The 18,637-nt window shown below is 41.3% G+C and overlaps 1 protein-coding gene across 2 annotated transcripts; it reads right to left on the bottom strand.

Moving 5' to 3' along the window:
• Positions 1–2,530: 2,530 nt before the first annotated feature.
• On the bottom strand, positions 2,531–16,749 carry LOC118114916 (beta-1,3-galactosyl-O-glycosyl-glycoprotein beta-1,6-N-acetylglucosaminyltransferase). 2 transcript variants are annotated; one of them, XR_004697513.2, is made up of 6 exons: positions 16,644–16,749; positions 7,580–8,259; positions 7,377–7,470; positions 6,844–7,248; positions 5,620–6,751; positions 2,531–5,459 (listed from the first exon to the last, which is right to left on the bottom strand). XR_004697513.2 is itself a non-coding variant. In XM_035165677.2 (5 exons), exons 2-5 carry the CDS (start codon positions 7,885–7,887, stop codon positions 6,266–6,268), a joined length of 1,293 nt encoding a protein of 430 aa, XP_035021568.2. In that variant the 5' UTR covers positions 7,888–8,259; positions 16,644–16,749; the 3' UTR covers positions 2,531–6,265. The 2 variants fall into 2 exon arrangements, 1 of the variants encoding a protein (XP_035021568.2); XM_035165677.2 differs by having other exon boundaries at positions 2,531–6,751.
• Between the last annotated feature and the right edge of the window lie 1,888 nt (positions 16,750–18,637).

Here is an 18,637-nt window from a genome sequence, read left to right as displayed (position 1 = left end):
ACCAACCGTTCGAACAGCTTTACTGGTCACATATCAAGGAAGCATAAAAACCATACGATAAGAGATTTTGGGGCATCAGTCAGGGTAGTAAGTGGTGTTCAGTCAATTGACACAGACCCACCAAGCAATGAGGAGATGAGACTGAGTTTTCATTGGCCAGTAGTTCGAGATTAGAGTCCACAGAAAATGATGAAGCTAATTGTGTAGAGAATGTTGATGCAAAATTACTCAAACAAAAATTAGCATCCCTTTTTCTTCACATGCAATGCATGTTACATGTGTCTAGACAAGCAATACAGGCAGTTATAGAAGAATTAAATAATATTTTATCATTTTCCAAGTTCCATACAACTGTAGTTCTCAAAGAGGTGTTTGCAAAACACAACATTGATATTGAGGAAAATGTTGTTGAAGAGTTAACAAACACTGTAATTCAAACAAATCCACTACTTACTACTACATCAGAAAAAGGTTCATTATCAACCGATTACAGGAGAAATAATTAAGGATTTAAAGTCACTTGAACAGACAGGGCTATTTGTTCAAACCCTTGATAACTGCGTAAAATGTACAGTTTTTTGTGTCAGTGCTGATAATTTAGGAGCGCACGGACTTGCAGGTTTTCAGGAGAGTTTCATTGTAAATAAGTTCTGTAGATTTTGTTTGATAAGTCAAGGCGACATAGCAACCACAGAAATTTCTGACTTCCAGCTGCGATCCAGAGCAACTTCATAGTGAAAATGTTCCACATGTAAATGGTGTTAAAAGTGAATGTGTATTAAGTAAGCATTTGTCATATTTTCACCCTGTCACTGGTTTTCCTCCAGACATTTTGCATGACTTTTTTGAAGGTGTCATTCCAGTAGAACTGAGTTTGTGCCTAAAAAGGTTGATTTTGAAAGGCTTTATTACTTTGGACAGTCTGAATAGCATAATATCTTTGTTTCCTTATCAATACTCAGATAGGGTGAATAAACCAAAGGTAGTTTCTAAAGCAAGTTTTGAAAAGGGCAGTATAGGTGGCAATGGCCATGAAAATCGGACCCTGTTAAGATTCCTCCCTCTTTTTATTGGAAAGAAAATACCAGAGCAAGAACCTGAATGGGAGATATTAATGGACCTCAAAGAAATTGTTAAGATTGTTGTTTCGCCTGTTTTTTCGGAGGAGCTATTGCACTATTTGGAGATCAAGTTGTCTGATCACAAAAAGCTGCTCACAGACACTTTCCCTGATTTTCACTTGCGTCCAAAGCACCACTTTGTGGAACATTATCCTCATCTACTGCGCTGCTTTGGTCCATTGGTGGAATTATGGACTATGAGGTTTGAGGCAAACTAAGCTTGCAAAGATGCCAGACTTCTACAAAATTGTAACCATCATTGTTAACCCTGAAAAGGTGTCCTTTGTTGGCAAAAAGCTCACATCTTGGTACCTGGAACACTATAGGTCTTTTGAGGTTGTGGAGGACATCTATGTAGAGACTGGGATTTTTGATCCTGAGGCTCTCAACAACCATCACCCATTGACAGCATACAGAGTGGGAGGGACAGTGTTGGTGACTCCAAAAGTGTGCCTGCTTCATTGACTGGACACATAATGGTAACTAAGGTCTGATTACACTTCAGAGAAAAAATGATGTTGCTCTTACTGTCATTTTCACTCTTTATTTCAGTCTCTCAATTAGCCTTTACAGTATTTTGCATAATGTGATGGCCCTCCTACTCTGTATGGGAGCTCTATCTAATATGATTTATTGTAACCTAAATATTGTATGTCTTCTTTTATTCTTTTCTCATCTAACACAGGGTTTGTTACTGCTGGTGAAAGTCTCCCCAAGAATGTCTCGCAAAGTGGTGCTTCCTCAAGTACCTGAATCTGTGGAAGATTTGCAAAATATTCTACGGGAAAATCTTGAACTTCAAGGCAGCTTTACACTGCAGTTTAAGAACCCAGACTTTAATAATGCTCTTTGTAATTTGGCTGATATCAGGGAGTTGCCACCTGAACGTGTCATCTTGCACATCCTTTGGGATGAACCACATGAACCTGCTGTACAAGAGTCAGACTCTGTTGATTCAGGGTCCCTGGACACATCCAGTGTATCCTCCAGGGAGTCAGTCCAAAGTACATCAACTTTTCTCAAGAACTCTCTGAGAAGCATATCCGAGTGGCCCTCCCCATTTCCTATTCCAGCCTTCTCCTATGATGTGGAATTGAAGCTGCGCAAAGGCAATGAAGAATTCAAAAAGACCAAGAAAGGTATCAACGTGACAAGAGACATGAAGATGGACATTTTGGACAAGGTTGCTCAGTCAGTGTTTGAAGTCAAAGCCTATCCTGATCAAGACCAGATTGAGTCAGTTGCTTCTGCTCTCATCAGCAAGCATCCCTGCCTTCAAGAACCCAGCAATGGAACAGGGTATGATGGATGGAAAATGAGCATAAAATATAAACTTGGTAATGTCGTGGAAATTTATCATGAGATTTGAAATAATGAGTTTCTCAGACCGGAGTTGCCTTAGAGTTTTAATTATTAGCTCTGCAGAGGGTTACACAGCCAGCAACATGGCTCAGAGTGCAACCATGAGAAGTTAAAAAGGAAGGTTTTTATACAATGTGATAAACAGGAAACAAAACAGAAAGCAGACAGGACCGTCTGCTGTCACTGCATCACTGTTACAAAAAGAGGAATCAAATCCAGCACACAGTTGCACAAATAAAGGTCAACAGGAGGTGGAAGACATTGATGTTGTATCAGCTAAGTGCACAGAAAACAGTCAAAACAGTAATAAGACATTGATCAGTGGAATTTTCCATTACATTCCTCCCTTTTTATCATATAAAAATATGATCACTAACGAAAAATAATCAACAACATCAATAACAAACATCAAATCATGGAAGAATATCGACGAGTCTTCATCCCACGCACTTTGCGTACGTACAGGGTCACATCCACCATGGAGAGGTTCTAGAACAAACGATGCATGGTGATGAGGACACAATAGGTAACTGCTGCTGTTTTTGTGCAAAGAAAAATGTACATTCCTGTAATTGAGCAAGCATATGAAAAGAAAAATGGAAAGTGTAGGAGGAAATCAGGTTACACCACATCATCATTATCACACAAGTCTGTTGACGGAAGTGGAGAGGACAACAATGCAAAGAGAATCTCATAAGGTGAAAGATTAGACCTGGTTCGTTTTCTCATCCTCATTTACATCAGCACCAGAGGCAGGAACTTTATCCATGTGAGACCTGTGTCTTCACAGCACTTTGCAAGCTTAGTTTTGAGTGTGCTCCACAGTGGTGGAGCTGGATTGGACACACACTACGAAGAAACACAACAGCAATAACAAAACAGGCACTGACATGGAACCCACAAGGCAAACGGGGTAGAGGACGACCCCAAAACACCTGGAGAAGGAGCACAGAGCAGGAATTCAAGAAGAAGGGGCTGACGTGGAAACAATTCATCAATGGCCTATGTTCCGAAAGGAATATAAAGGCCAAATAGAATAGACATGTCAGATGTGAGTGTGACAGCCTGTTGTTTGAAAGAGGAAGTTTCTGTTTTGCCAAAGGGCATCAAAATCATGAGATACACCTAATGCATATCTGGAGTCAGTGTAGACTATGAGTGTTTTACCAGTAGCCAATTTGCATACTTCCGTGCTGTCTGGGCTGAGAGGTGATGAGGAAGAGAACTCGAGAGGAGAACATCGTTATCTGAACAAACAGAAAAACCAACACAGTTAGTACCAGAGACAAGGTCACGTGAAGAGGACCCATCTACATACAGAGTCAAGTCAGAGTTAGAAAGATGTTTCGTCAGAAAGGTCAGGTCGTGGTGAACACTGGACTTGAAGTTCAGCAACACAATTGTGTTCTTCCCCGTTGTCCAAAGAAAAAAAAAAAATATTTAAAAAAACATTGGATAAGTCTACAACCGAACAATATTGGACACATACAGAGAATCATCGGGAGAAGGCAAAAACAGAGATTCATAAACCAGACAACAGAAAATCATGTTCAAACCTTATGGGATGTTTGTCAAATTGAACCGTGCATGGGAGAGGTTTTGTGAAATTTTCCTTTACTGTTGCTGTTGAGCCTTGAGAGAAAATAAAGCGACCACTCATTTAAGGAGATGTGGGTAAATCAGACATCCTAACCACAGAATAACCTGCACCAGAGTCGACCATGAAATTGAGTTTGTGACCGTTAACACACAGTTCGAGTTGAGGCATTTTCTTAAAAGCATAATTTATTTAACATTGTGTGTGTGTGTGTGTGTGCGTGTTAGGTGTATGAAATTGTACTCATCCACAATTTCCACAACCTTATTAATAAAGTGTATGAAATCGTACTCATCCACAATTTCCCTTGAACACTCAATTTAAGACGTGGACGTCTCCACGAATCCTTGTTTCTTTCTCCGGCAAAACAGGAAAAATGCCTTTAACTAGGATGATTGCCATGAGGATGGGTCAGATAAACATCACTAACAACAATAATCCAGAGACAATGACTAATACACCCGTTCCAAATAAAACCATAAACGTGTTATTTCCTATGTCTGTTTGATTTTCTATTTGAGAAATCCTCTAAGCAATTTCAACATCTCACTAGATATAAGATGACCAAAGAGAGGTCTTTGGATCCCTGTGAAGAAGGTCCGGAACCCCAGTCACTTCGGTCCTCTCGTCTCTTAAATGTCAGGTAGAGGCAGAAGATTTTTCTCTCCCGGGTGGCCAACCACCGAAGACTTCTAGGGTCCAGACGATCTTTCAAGGGATCCTGTTCCTGACGCCAAATTTGTCGTGGAAATTTATCATGAGATTTGAAATAATGAGTTTCTCAGACCGGAGTTGCCTTAGAGTTTTAATTATTAGCTCTGCAGAGGGTTACACAGCCAGCAACATGGCTCAGAGTGCAACCACGACAAGTTAAAAAGGAAGGTTTTTATACAATGTGATAAACAGGAAACAAAACAGAAAGCAGACAGGACCGTCTGCTGTCACTGCATCACTGTTACAAAAAGAGGAATCAAATCCAGCACAGTTGCACAACATTGATGTTGTATCAGCTAAGTGCACAGAAAACAGTCAAAACAGTAATAAGACATTGATCAGTGGAATTTTCCATTACAGTAACTATAGGTCCAAGCTACGTCAGGCAGGCTGTATAGAAGTTAGCATTAACCGTAAAACAGGGAGAGATGAAAAGAATGATGCCGGTCCTTCTTTGAAGAGACCAAAGCGGGGGGAGATCAACCATGTCCCTGGCCATCCAGATAACCACACTGATGACTCACTGGAGGACGAAAGACTGGCTTTGGTTGAGGAGTTAAAGAAGAAGAATAAGAATGTTTTACTTAATGACTTTTTCCCTGAGGCGCAAGGAGATTGTAGAGATGGAGCCCATGGTGTCAGAGGTTCAGGAGCGGTGGCCTGCGCTGTTGTGCGAAGCAGAGGTAAGCAGCTGAATAAACAATATATTATGTGTTTCTGATATAGTCTTTACAAAAAAATTATACAGTTGTTAACTTCCATTATTGTTTTCTTATTTTTTTTCAACAGGTAAAGGAAGAGTTTTATCGGATCACCAACAAGAACCTGATAGACAGCTTCAGAGCAGCCATTCATCAGCACAACCCGAGGCTCCTCTATCGGGCAAGGAGGACAGCTTTTCCGCCAGAAATGGACATCCTACTTAACAGACTGGATGAAGAGGTACATTTTAGAATAATTTCATAATTCTTGACATTATGGACATGCATGTATAAGAAGTAATTTGGAGTAAGTTTGATTTTTTTTTTCCTATAATGAAGTTGCACTAATCACTATTTTTGTATAAACAATGGGTCAAATGTAAGGTGTTGCTTGTAGTGACAAATCCTCAGAATGAACCCATTGTTGACTACCTAAGAAACAGACAAAGATGTGATGTAGTGGTAAAGAAAGTGAAACTAAAGCTAAAAAAATGAATATATTTACAGTTTTCAGTGTAACAATTTTTCCAAAATGAACTGCTTGGCCAGTTTTACCAAATGTACCAAAGGTAGGAAGGAATATTAGAGTCCTACTACTACTTGCAAATTAAAACTATTTATTCACATTCAACATTAACAAATATTTTTCTTAATGTGAGTAAGTATGTTTATATACAGAGATAAGCACACTGCTACATGGCCTTTCCCTGTATTAATAAAGGTTTGAATTGAATGCCATTCTCGGTTGCTATGAAAAACCTGCAATATATCTATTGTAACTCAGACAGTGCGCTTTTTCTGAGATATTTCTCCAAACAGTAGACAGCAACGGGGTCTGTGTCTATGTCAAACTTGTTGGCAAAGAGATGATGGTGCTTGAGCAACCACTTTAAGTCCCCGGCACCATATACGCATATTGCCCTGACGTGGCTGCCTTGACACTCTGGGTACAACGCGTCCGGAGAATCCTGCGACCCCTCGTGCAACTGCCACTTCACCAGGCGAGCGATGGCATTGAGGTCTGACATGCCATATTTGCTGTGGGGCCGTGTTGAGCCAGGAACTCCGGGCATTCGCTGAATGGTTGCCCAGAGAAATTCATCAGGACTGTAGGTGTCTTTGGCCCACTCCATCAGTGCCAGCACTCGGCCGTCCTCCAACACACTGCGGATGTAGCCACGGCTAACCACAAAGTAGGCATTTCCAGACATTATGGGCATGTTGAAGGGAGGAGGCTCCTTTGCCTTTCCTGTTGCCTGAGGGGGTTGAAATAGTGAATTAATGTTAAAGTGATGACCAGTACGTTCTAATGTTTCCTTTATAAATATATGTAATGCAAAATAGGTACCTGGATTCCTCCATCTATTATTTTGTGTGCATTTCTCACTCTCCACATCTTTTCTGCAGGCATTTTTTCTGACTCTAAGCTGTTCCCGCCCTTCAGTGAACGCAGAGTCCTTACAATCTCCAAGTTGGTTTTCAGAGGGAAATCTTGGCCACAAAGGTTGATGAAGTATTTCCATTTTGTGCTGGTGTTATAGAGATCCGCCATACAGTTAAGGTCAGCCTGGACACGTGGCCAGGCAGAATAGACCACGTCAACAGGCTGGCTGACCATGAAGATGTTCGGGAAGCAGTCAATAATTGCCCAGATGGCAGATAAGACTGAGGATTTTGCCTTTTTGTCCACATGGACACAATATATATTTTGAGGTGCGTAGATGGCTCGCAGCAGTCGCTCAAAGCTCTGCACCTATGAGCATATAAAAAAAATCACAAACAGTGGTGAAGAGCTCCTTTGATTGATGACTTTTAAGTAAATTGTTTACTCCACTTTTAAAGTTTATTTAAATTAAAATTCAGGCTTTAGAATCTGCATACCTTATGATGCACAACCATAGAGTATGCCAGGGGGAACTCCTCTTCTTCCTGGCTCAACGGAGATGTTAAGTATTTTCTTCTTAATTTGAATGCACTGTAAATAAACAATATTAAACAAAGAACTTTCAGTGATTTCAGTGAAATTCATTATTCAAATATTGGCAAAGTACAACTTCTAAAATCTGTAGTTTAAAGCAACACACCTGCAGTCTTTGGTTGCATTCATGTAATGTTCATCAGGGATGTGAACACTCTTGTGGAAGTCTTTGGTGATGGTCAGTAATTTGGCCTGCTCCAGTGCCTCCCTCTCTCCCTGCAGGATAGCTGAGCAGTTGCACACTTTCTCTGGGCTGTCATCAGAGTCTGTATACTCCAACCAGCTGTACCTGAGAACGGAGCTGGGATTCCAGCCTGGTTTACTGCGAGTAAGTAGGGAGAGGATCCATAGTGATCCCAGTGCAATGGTGATTCTCAGGACCAGTCGAAACCTGCCTGGTTTCAGTAGCCTCATTGTGGGAGAGGAGTAACTGTTACGTGTGTCTTTTTGCAGTGTGTATGTATGCCACCTGCCCCTCCCCTTTTTATTGGTGTCACTGAGTCAATGTTTGTGTCGATGAAAGTCTACATGTCTAAAATGATTTAGGCCTGCCTGAAACATTACAATGTCCTTGGTACATGCTCAACTGAGCTGTTTTATAACAAGTTCAGACTTATTTAATGTCTGAAAGTGGTCTTTTCCTTTTTGTACATGTTCCAGTTATTGATACATTCTGTGGTTTACTGCACACCAGCAGGCTATGTTTTCTATAGAGTAATGTTTAAATGTTTGTAGATAAGTCACATTTCTTATAGATCCAGGCAGTTCCTCTGCTTGTTGTTGCTCCTGTAAGAGAAGTGATACGGACAACCTTTCTTTAGTCACACAATTTCTAGGGATAAAGTTCAAAGATGACAATGGGCCTCATTTACTAACAGTGCGTACGCACAAAATCTGTGCTTAAAACGTGCGCACAAACGTTTGACGCGCAAATCTGGGATTCATCAATATGTTCGTACCTAAATTTGTTCATACTCTGCGAACAAATTTAGAACTTCCTTAGACCATGCATTCGCAAAAATGATGTAGGCCTATCTGTCCTAGAAAATGTAAACACACCATTTTAACTAAATGCATAGTATATCAAACTCCATTTATTAAAAAAAAAAAATTGTAGATAGACAACAATAATTTAATTTACTTATGCATTGACCAGATGTATTAAATAACTATGAAATTGATGTCCTTCCATCCTCATCATCTCTATAAAAACCTGCTGAATTCATATTCATGTTTCTGGATAAACGGGGCGTCGCTTCTTCTGCAACAATGAAGTTAAAATACCGCGTTAGGTCGTAATCTGCAGGAGGAACTCTTCTGTCTGCAGGAGTGTGTGTGTGTGTGAGTGTGTGTGCTCTTGTACAGCTATACAAACGTGTGTGTGTGTTCAGTTCACATGTATTCAGTTATTAATCGATGATGTCGGATCATGACTCTGGATCGTTCCGGGCACTTTAACAGTGTTTTTTACCTTTTGGGGTCGTCTCTTATAACTTCAACTGTTCAGCACAGCGCTCTCTTCATGACACACGGATGACCTTATATGGAGAAATTGAAGAGTGGCAGTATGCTAATCACAGAGAGCTAAATCTGTTGATTTAGAATGATTCTGATGAAACAAACATACGCATGGTGCTGAGAACAAAATCGGATGGTGCGATTTTGCGCACGCGCATAGTGTCTTCGGAGAGTAAGAACATTCCTGCGCACATGTTAGTGAATGAGGCCCAATGAGATTATGATGTTGCAATGGAGATAATGGTCAACTATTTCCTGGTTAATGTTTGAATTTTATACCAATATTAACATGTTTTTAAGATACTTACATGTTTCTGTTTGTCGCTTATCATTTTTATTCATTTTTTATGATTTTTATATCCTGTTTTACGTCTAGGTACAAGGAAACTGGCCGGTTTGACGTAAATAAGACAATAAGAAGCCATAAACCCAGTAAGATGACTGTGTGTAACATAACTGTAGAACAATGTCCACATTTCCCTGGAGATACTGTTGACACATGTACTGGAAAAATTAACTAAGTATGGTTGAAACCTATGTTGTAGTTGAAAAGTAAGTTTTATGACCTGTATCTACATACATATACAACCTGTCCAAATGAACTGGTTCTGAGAGACAGCCTTAGTCCTCCTATATAAGATGCTTGTATTTGACTGTCCTGTATCTTCACTCTGAGATCCTTGTGACTCTCTGTGTTGATCCTTTCTGCAGAAAGCCCCTATTAAAATACACGTAGATAACTTTGGTGTTTCCAGCCTCTTGTATTTCCAGATTTCCATCACAATTTGGTGTCAGAAGTGGGATCGCACGACTGGACGCATCTGGACTCGGTGTCTACGGTTGAGTGGCTTTCTTAGGAAAATAGTTTCCAACCTTAACCTCCCCATTAGGACGGGTGAGATGCAGGGACCGAGACCCGAGCCCGGATCGTCTCAGCGCTGCGATCTATCTGGTGAGAATCTGAGATTTCAAGTGTAATTTATACCAGCAAACATAGTGTTACGGAGAAGTTGGTCTAAGGGGATTGGATCTCCAGACGGGTGAAAGCTCCATAAATTTTTAACCAAGGGTTTAGAAGAAACCTGGAAGGTAGACTGACGAGGTACCTTAAAAAAGAGTTTGTTAAATAACACAACCACAGAGAGGACATAATACTGAGTTGTATTTGCATTGTGTGAAACAAGTCTCTAAAAGCGCGCTATGTAGAGAACTTCTTTAAGGCACTATGATTCATGTTGGTCAGGCAGGATATTTGAAAGTGTATTAAAAAAAAAAAAAAAAGAGCTGAATTGAGAAATTACCAGTAACTAAGTAATTATAAGAGGAAATTACTATTGATTATATTATATAGGGGGTATTACATTATTTTGAGGATGTTTATATTACTAAGTTTCCTATTTGCTCCTTACGATAGCGTTTTGGAGATTGATTGAAGACTTAAGGTAACTAATACTTAAAGGGGACATAGCATGCAAATTCCACTTTGTTAGTGCTTCTACAGGTTAATGTGGGTATCTGGCATGTCTACCAACCCAAAAACTCTGGGAAAAAACACTGTAGCGTTTTGTTATAGTTCCTCTAAGTCAGAAGCGTCATGCTTGAGCGACTCGATTGCGCTTCCTGGGTATTGTGTCGTAACAATACATTGGAAGTCTCCTACATGGTCTTGGCCCACCCCCGTCCGTCCGTCCCCGTCCCGTCCCCCACACTCGTTACTTCGGGTTTACACGGAGGCTGCGAAGCAGCGCAGCGCCGTTCCCAAGCACGCAGCCGGGCTGTTCACGGGGCGAGCATTTCTCCGCTGGTCAGCCCCGATTCACTCACATGTGGCATTTGTCTGGATCGTTGGGACTGGGAGGCTGCAGCAGCTGCTCGGAGGCGACCGCTCGCTCTCCCGTGCGTGAGCTGGAATTTGTGTCAGCGCCACACAGCCAACAGTGTGGAGGACTTCCGCAGTGTTCAGCGCTACTGTAACCCCGAACCCGACATTCAACGGGTACAACAACAAGCGGAGAAAGCAGAATCGCGGGCTGACCTTATATATACAGTCTATGGGGCTGACCAGCGCGGAGAAATGCTCGTCCCGTGTGAACAGCCAGGCGGCTGCGCGGCGAGAATGGCGCTGCGCTGCCTGCAGCGGTCTTCCACACTGCCAGCTGTGTGGAAGACTTCCCAGTGTTCAGCTCTACTGTATGCCGGGTTACAGTAGTTCCGCCGGGTTACAGTAGTTCCGCCGGGTTACAGTAGTTACGCCGGGGTACACCGGGCGTGAGTGCCGCTGCGAGGCAGCGCAGCGCCGTTCTCCAGCACGCACGCCTGGCTGTTCACACGGGACGAGCATTTCTCCGCTGGTCAGCCCCATAGACTGTACATATAAGGTCAGCCCGCGATTCTGCTTTCTCTGCTTGTTGTTGTACCCGTTGAATGTCAGGGTTGGGGTAAATGATGGTCTTCATAGCCCCCACCTCTCTTTCTCTCTCTGTCTGTCTGCTTGTGTGCTTGTAGTGGATGGGCAGAGGGGACATTTAATTATGTGATTGGGAAAATTAAAACTCCAGGACAACAAGGGAATACAAAGTATGGGATGCATATTTGATAATTTATATCATATAAAATATGTAATTTATATCGTTTAAAATCATGGGGGGAGAGGGGGGAGGGGGGAGCTGGCTCATTAGCATTTAAAGGAACAGGCAGTCAAAACAGGTCACTCTGTGGAGGGCTGTTTTATACAGGGTAAAAAGGGTGCTGTTTTATGTGATCCTTGTGGTATTTTGACCAAAGTATGTTACAGACATTTCATTAAGACCCCAAGGAACCATATCAACTTGTGGTAAAATGGGCATGTTATGTCCCCTTTAAAATAATTTTTTTTAAAAATATGAGTATAAGTAACAGTAAAGATAAATTTAAAGATTTGGATAATGGAACTGATCTGAGTAATCCTAATATGAACTTCATGTGGAGGAACTATGGTGACACAGCACTAATTCTGATACAAGTGTGGATGAAAGAATGTGGGTTTCCAGCTGGGGGGAGTTTTAGTATAAGGAATGTGGTTAGAAGAATTGAATCAAAGGGACAGAAAACACACACTGGCAGGGACAGATAACACCTCACAAATGTCTCAGTGTCTCAAAATGCAGGTTTCCGACCTCGACTCTTCCCCGCCGAGAAGACAGACAACCAGAACAACACCAAGCTCCACCAGAAGCAGATGTTCCGCAGGCAGGAGCCCAGGCTCCACAACCTTCTCCACCTAATAACGTTCCAGACCCGCAACTCCTCCCTTCCCTCGCACCAGACAAGCGTGCAATATGGACTGGGACAAGATCCAGCCCAAATCGCAATGGTGGAAGTGACCTGATGTTGCCAGCCTGTTAAAACGTACAGGCATCAAGTGGGACTCGGGAAGACTTTGCTTAATAAAAGCACATGCTGTTGATGCAAAGAAGATAATTAAACATGAAGAAGAAGAAGAAGAAGAAGAAAAGAGAGACTGATCTGCATAAAGCCTCAGTGACAATGTTCAGAGGTACATCGCGGACGCAAAAGAAGAGGATTTTAAGGAAGAAGGGGAGACGGCATATGGAATGATGATCGGGATATTTGTTTTCACTGTGGAGAGAAGGGACATTGGGCAGAAATTGTCCGAAGAAACAGCAACAACCTGACAAGGCTGATTGAACCGAGGCGGGGATGGAGGAGAGGGAGGAACCAGCAACTTTGAACAGAGAACGAGACCGTGAGGAACACTTCACACATCAAGAGGGTGAATGCACCACACGAACACAAACACTTATCATAGAAGTATAGCTGAAGAAGTAAAAGATTTTTTAGAAAAGAAAGACAAACTACTGATAGGAACATATGTTAAACATCAATGAGATGTATATGCTAATATGCCAACGCACACACTCACAGTGCTAGGGAAAGAGATTAGATTCCTTGTAGTTTTAGGAGCAACACATTCTGTCATCAAGAGTGATATGTTTGACACACATCCTAAAATGAGCGAATGAGTTGTTAGATCTGTGTTAGATTCAGGAAACACCGTGGTTGAAAAATACATGACTCCCTTAATATGAGGTGATAGCATCACAGAAAAATTCAAGTGTTCATTTTTGCTATCCTCATGTTGTCCAATTAATTTGATGGGAAGTGATGTAATTTGACTTTTGGGCATTTCTATCGTTTCCAATATTTTTGATAAAACACGACCTGATGATTTGCGATTCATCCAAGATTTGTAAGTTGTCAACGCCGCAGTACAACAACGCGCTCCGTCTGTTCCAAATCCTTAAACCATCCTTTAGCAAGTTCTGAAGGATAGTAAATGATTCTCTGTTGTTGATCTGGCAAATGCATTTTTCAGCGTTCAAATTGATAAAGACAGCCAATATTGGTTTGCGTTTGAGTTTAACAGAGACAGTTATACATTCACATGCCTATGTCAGTGCTATTTACAACCAGGCACTAAAAGAAAGCTTAAGATCATTAGAGATAACACCAGGAAGAGCACTTTTACAATATGTTGATGATTTAATGATTTGTGCTCAATCATTGTGAATCCTTTTCACAATGTGAAAAGGATTCTGTGGCTCAAATTAAAACATCTAGCTGCAGAAGGACATAAGGCAAGCCTGAAAATCTGCAGTTTGTAAAAGTACAAGTCTAATTTTTAGGGCATGTGATCACAGCAGAGGGAAAATCCCTCCCCCCTAACAGTAACAGTAATTTTAAAATATTCCTAAATATTCCTAAACCTGTTACAAAGAAACAAGTGATGTCATTCCTGGGAATGTGCTCTTATTGCAGATGACTATTGTTACCACCTGACTCAAGGCTGGCAACAAAAAGGGAGATCACACACAGATCGACCAGTCAAAAGTAGTTTATTCAACTGAACTCAAACATCATATTTCCTAACTTGTGAGGTGTGTTAGTATGAAGGGCATCAGTGGTGTCAGAAGTGAGTGGATGAGTGAGAATATCGTGTGATGCGTGTTTGTTAGTGCAGCAAACCAAACAAAGGATCCAGGTTCAGGCTGGTGCAGCAGGCCCTGCTGAGAGAGAGAGACACTCCCAGAAGAGCAGACTTATATGCATTCTGGGAAGGCCCACCCCTATGGGCAGGTAGGTGGCTGTAGCTCCACCCACCAGCACAGAGCAAGGTACACCGGCAGGCAGAATGAGAGGGTCGTCACACTATCCCTGACTTTAGGACTACCAAACCCTGACCGACCTTTCACACAGGCAGTTGGCGAGAAGGGGGGCTACTATCAGTGCTACTCCCAGACCATGGGGGCAAACAGAGACCTGTGGCATTTTTCTCAGCCAAACTTGATCCTGTTGATACAGGCCTCCTTACTTATCTTAGAGCTGTAGCAGCTTCAGATAAGACGGTCATGGCATCCAAGGATTTAGTAGGATACTCCCCACCCACCCTGCTGATCCCAAATGCTGTGTCTATGATGCTATCTATAACATGCTATTCTGTTGGAAATGTCTAACATCACTGTGAAAAGATGTAATGTTCTAAACCCAGCTACTCTTCTTCCAACAGAAGGAGATGGTGAACAACTATGTAGTAACAATAACCTAAGTTTGTTTCCCCAGACCAGACTTACAGGAAACACCTTTGCAGAATCCAGACCTTGAACTGTTTGTGGATGGATCAGCGTCTCGCAATTCAGACACGGGAGCAAATCAAGTTGGTTTCTCTGTGGTAACAGCACATGATACATTGATTGCAAGACCACTCCCTGCTTCTCTGTCTGCACAAGCAGCAGAGCTCACTGATCTCATTGAAGCATGCAAATTGGCTAAGGGGAAAGGGGTGAAAATCTACATTGACAGTAGATATGCATTTGGTGTAGTACATGATTTTTTCACGATTTGGAAACAGAGGCAAACCAATTGCACATCATGCTCTAGTGTCTCAGATGCTTGATGCTGTCCTCCTCCCCAAACAGGTTGCAGTATGTAAATGTGATGCTCACACTTCTAATAATGACCCAGAGCGGTTGCAGCAGCAAAAGCAGCTGCTCGCCAGCCACTATCTGCTTCACACATTGTCTTACAGGTCCACCCAACCACCCCCACGGCTGACCTGCAGGAACTCCAACTTAGAGCCACAGCAGATGAGCGTGCATTTTGGAGGAAAAGTGGCTGCACGTACACAGATGGGGAGTGGGTGGGCTCTGATGATAAACCTTGTCTGCCAAAATATCTGTTTCCCTATTATGCAAAGTTAACGCATGGGATGGAACATGTTTCGAAAGGATCGATGTTGGCTGCAAATTTACAACACTGGTTAACAGAGGGGTTTTCCAACTACTCTCAGAAATGTTGTCACGCATGCATGATTTGGATTCCATTTGTTAGTGCGGCATTAAAACAATTAAGTAAATATTTGGGCATTGATTTGAGACAACATTGTGCCTACCACCCATCCAGTGATGGAGCGGTGGAAAGAGAAATGGCACACTAAAAAACTAATTGGCTAAATTTTATGAGGAAACATTGTCATGGACTAAATCTTTCTCGCTTGTTCTCATACAGATGAGAATGAGAATTAGACCAAAATATGGATTGAGCCCATTTAAGATTCTGTTCGGACGTCCAGCAAACAAGAGCATTGGACCTGTTAAAAGGCAATTGCCCTCAATAACTCTCTGTGATGAAGAATGTGATGATGTTGTACTGGCTGTTTAGTCGGCTCTTATCAGTCCTATCTGTCCACAACGATGGCAGTTTGCTTTGCACTACAGTGTTGATGACGATGCATTTTGAATCCTTGTGAATTGATGTATTTGATTTTTTACTGTAGTTGTGCATTCTCTTATGTTGTCAATAAATGACAAAAAGGAGGGAAATGTACTGGAAAAATTAACTAAGTGTTTCCAGCCTCTTGTATTTCCAGATTTCCATCACACACATGAACTAGAAATACTCTAATCTGACATCACGCCGGTTTCACACCGGACGCAGAAAAGCTGTGCGCCTCCTTTCCGCCCCCATTGTTACTCAAATGTGCTGTTCACTTCGGCTGCGATGCGCCGCGCAGCGATGAGGAACAATGGTTTGGGCGTCAGGTCTATTTTTCCCCTCACCATCGTATCGCGCAGGGACACACCCTGAGCGGATGTCCCCATTTTCCCCTCCACTACAAGTACACAAGCAGACAGAGAGCGAGAGAAAGAGAGGGGTGGAGGGTTCACGTGATTCATTTATTTCCTTATTTATTAGTTACGTTGCCACAGTAGTTCAGTCACCCTGTAACATCATTGTTTTTATCAAGGCCCTTGTCTGTTTTTTACTTTATTAATTTATGTCAAGGTTTACTTAAATTTCTGCCATCAGATATATATTTTTTTTAATCCTGTAGACTACCATGTGTTTGAGGAAAAAAAAGTTGGGTCTAAAACTCTGAGACCACTTTCAATAATAAGCATAATAAGTGTAAAGCAAACAGAATGTATTGTTTAATATATATTAATGATAAAACTATTTATAAATTAATCGAAACAGAAACTGTGAGGTGAAAGCACAGACATTCAGTGAAATGAACATTATTCAGGCAGAAATCATGAATTAACACTCAATTACTTTGGTTGAGCTGAAGAGTAGAGTAGATAAATGTGTCTTACCTGTGAATTTACCAGCAGCACATCAGATTAGAGTTTCATGTTTGACTTTATCCTCTATCTCTCCCCTTACCACTATGTGATCAGAACTGTTGTTGCACTTTTTCTGGTCTACCCATGAGTAGGAAGCACTTTTCAAAATAAAACCATGTATCTATGAATCAAATCAAAGAATAGATGACACAGGAACTAACCTCACACTTTTTTTAAGTGTAAAAATTAAGTGTGAAAGCTGTTTAAAATTAGCTCCTGCAATTAGCCTTGAAATATCACAAGAATATTATTTTTTTAAACTATTTTAATTTGCAAATATTGTCAGGGATTTGGACTCTTCAGGTTTTCAAGAATAAAACACTGCAGAAACTGCAAACAAAGTTGTAAAGAAGCTTCGCCGATAGGATTAAAGAGCTGATTTGGAGTCTGCAGGTTAATTAACATGTGTGTCCCACATGGGGCTGCATGGATTTAATGAAGCCACAATATACCATATGTACGGTGGCCGAACGCACTGTAAATTAAGAAAACACATCCAACTAGAAAAACATGTGCAATGTAAGAAAACAACTTCATCAATTTGAGGACACATGCGCTGAAAAAAGTCCCAATACATGCAAATACAGAAACGCGTTGCAAATTGTTTCCAGGGTCAGGGGACCCAAAAAAGTGATGAACCTGGCTGTAGTTCAATGATTGATGAAGTTATTGTCAAACAGTTAAAAGGCGATGAAGGAAGACTTCAAGAAAAACGTCTGCCAGTGATACACACACAAACATTTGAATAACTATCAGGTTTGGGATGTTTTTAAAGCAGCTGCCTCTGTTGATGAATATGTCCTCACCCACAAGGCCTCTTCGTCAGACTGAACTACTGTGGCATTTTTTAAATCAACAAACAATGTATATATTTTCTTAATTAATATTTGTCTTTGTAATGCTCTATTAGTCATTCTTGTATGTCCCTAACACTAAAATAGTGTCAGCATAATCTGGGCCATGCGCTAAATACTTGGGAATGCCACCCTCTAGTGGTTGCGGACAAACACCAAAAGATCACAATCTGAGGTATAATGCATTTTTGAGATTAAAATACTGCTGGAAAACTGCATTGTTGGAAAGAAGCTTCATCAACAGGATTTAAGAGCTGAAGTAGAGTCTGCTGGTTAACTAAGCTTAGCAATCACACTTGAACTGTGCTCTAACTCAGTGATAAACTTTAAAAAACTTAACACTGAGCAAAACTATTTGACTGTATATCACGTAGTGTCATTCACCTCAGTAATAGAGTAATTCATGTAATGTCTCTCGACTACAAAGAAATATTTGAGATGCTATATACACTCAAATCAATATTAATTATGATTCATGGCTTAAATATGACGGTTAGAAAACAGTCTGTCTCTATCTCTTCTCTCTTCTCTCCCCTCTTTTCCACCCAACTCTCCTCTCTTCTCTTCACCATTTTCCCCCCACTCATCCCAACTGCTCGAGGCAGTTTTTCTCTCCATAGCAGCCAAAGTGCTCGTTGTGGAACTGTTGAGTTCTCTATAATTTAGCGAGGTCTAGACTTTACAATGTATTTTAGAACATAGGACAAGATGGTGAATATCCCTTGTACATTTGAAGGTCTTCTGCACAATAAGTTATCAACTACCAGTTAGCAGGTGTTAGCGGCCACCAGCGGATGTTAGGGACATAACTTCAGTTGAGCACCTTCGCATCATCAAGTGTTTTGCCCTTGTAATCAACGATTCAGGCCGAACTTGAGGGTACACTGAGGCTAAAGGTAAATCTGACTGGCTACTGGCTTGTATGGCAGAAAGCCATGTGGCATCAACATCTTTATCTCTATACCTTTTTAAACTATACACGTTCCCCTTTTTTAACATAGGACAAGATGGAGACTATCCCTTGTATGTTCTACCACACAAATTTTTGCCTACCACCAGTTGATGTTATTGGATGTTATTGACCAGCAGTGGATGCTAGGGACATATTTT

The sequence above is a fragment of the Hippoglossus stenolepis genome, chromosome 9, assembly GCF_022539355.2.
Source record: "Hippoglossus stenolepis isolate QCI-W04-F060 chromosome 9, HSTE1.2, whole genome shotgun sequence".
NCBI lineage: Eukaryota > Metazoa > Chordata > Actinopteri > Pleuronectiformes > Pleuronectidae > Hippoglossus > Hippoglossus stenolepis.
Note: the sequence above shows the minus strand (reverse complement) of the source record. Positions and strands in the feature narration are given on the sequence as shown.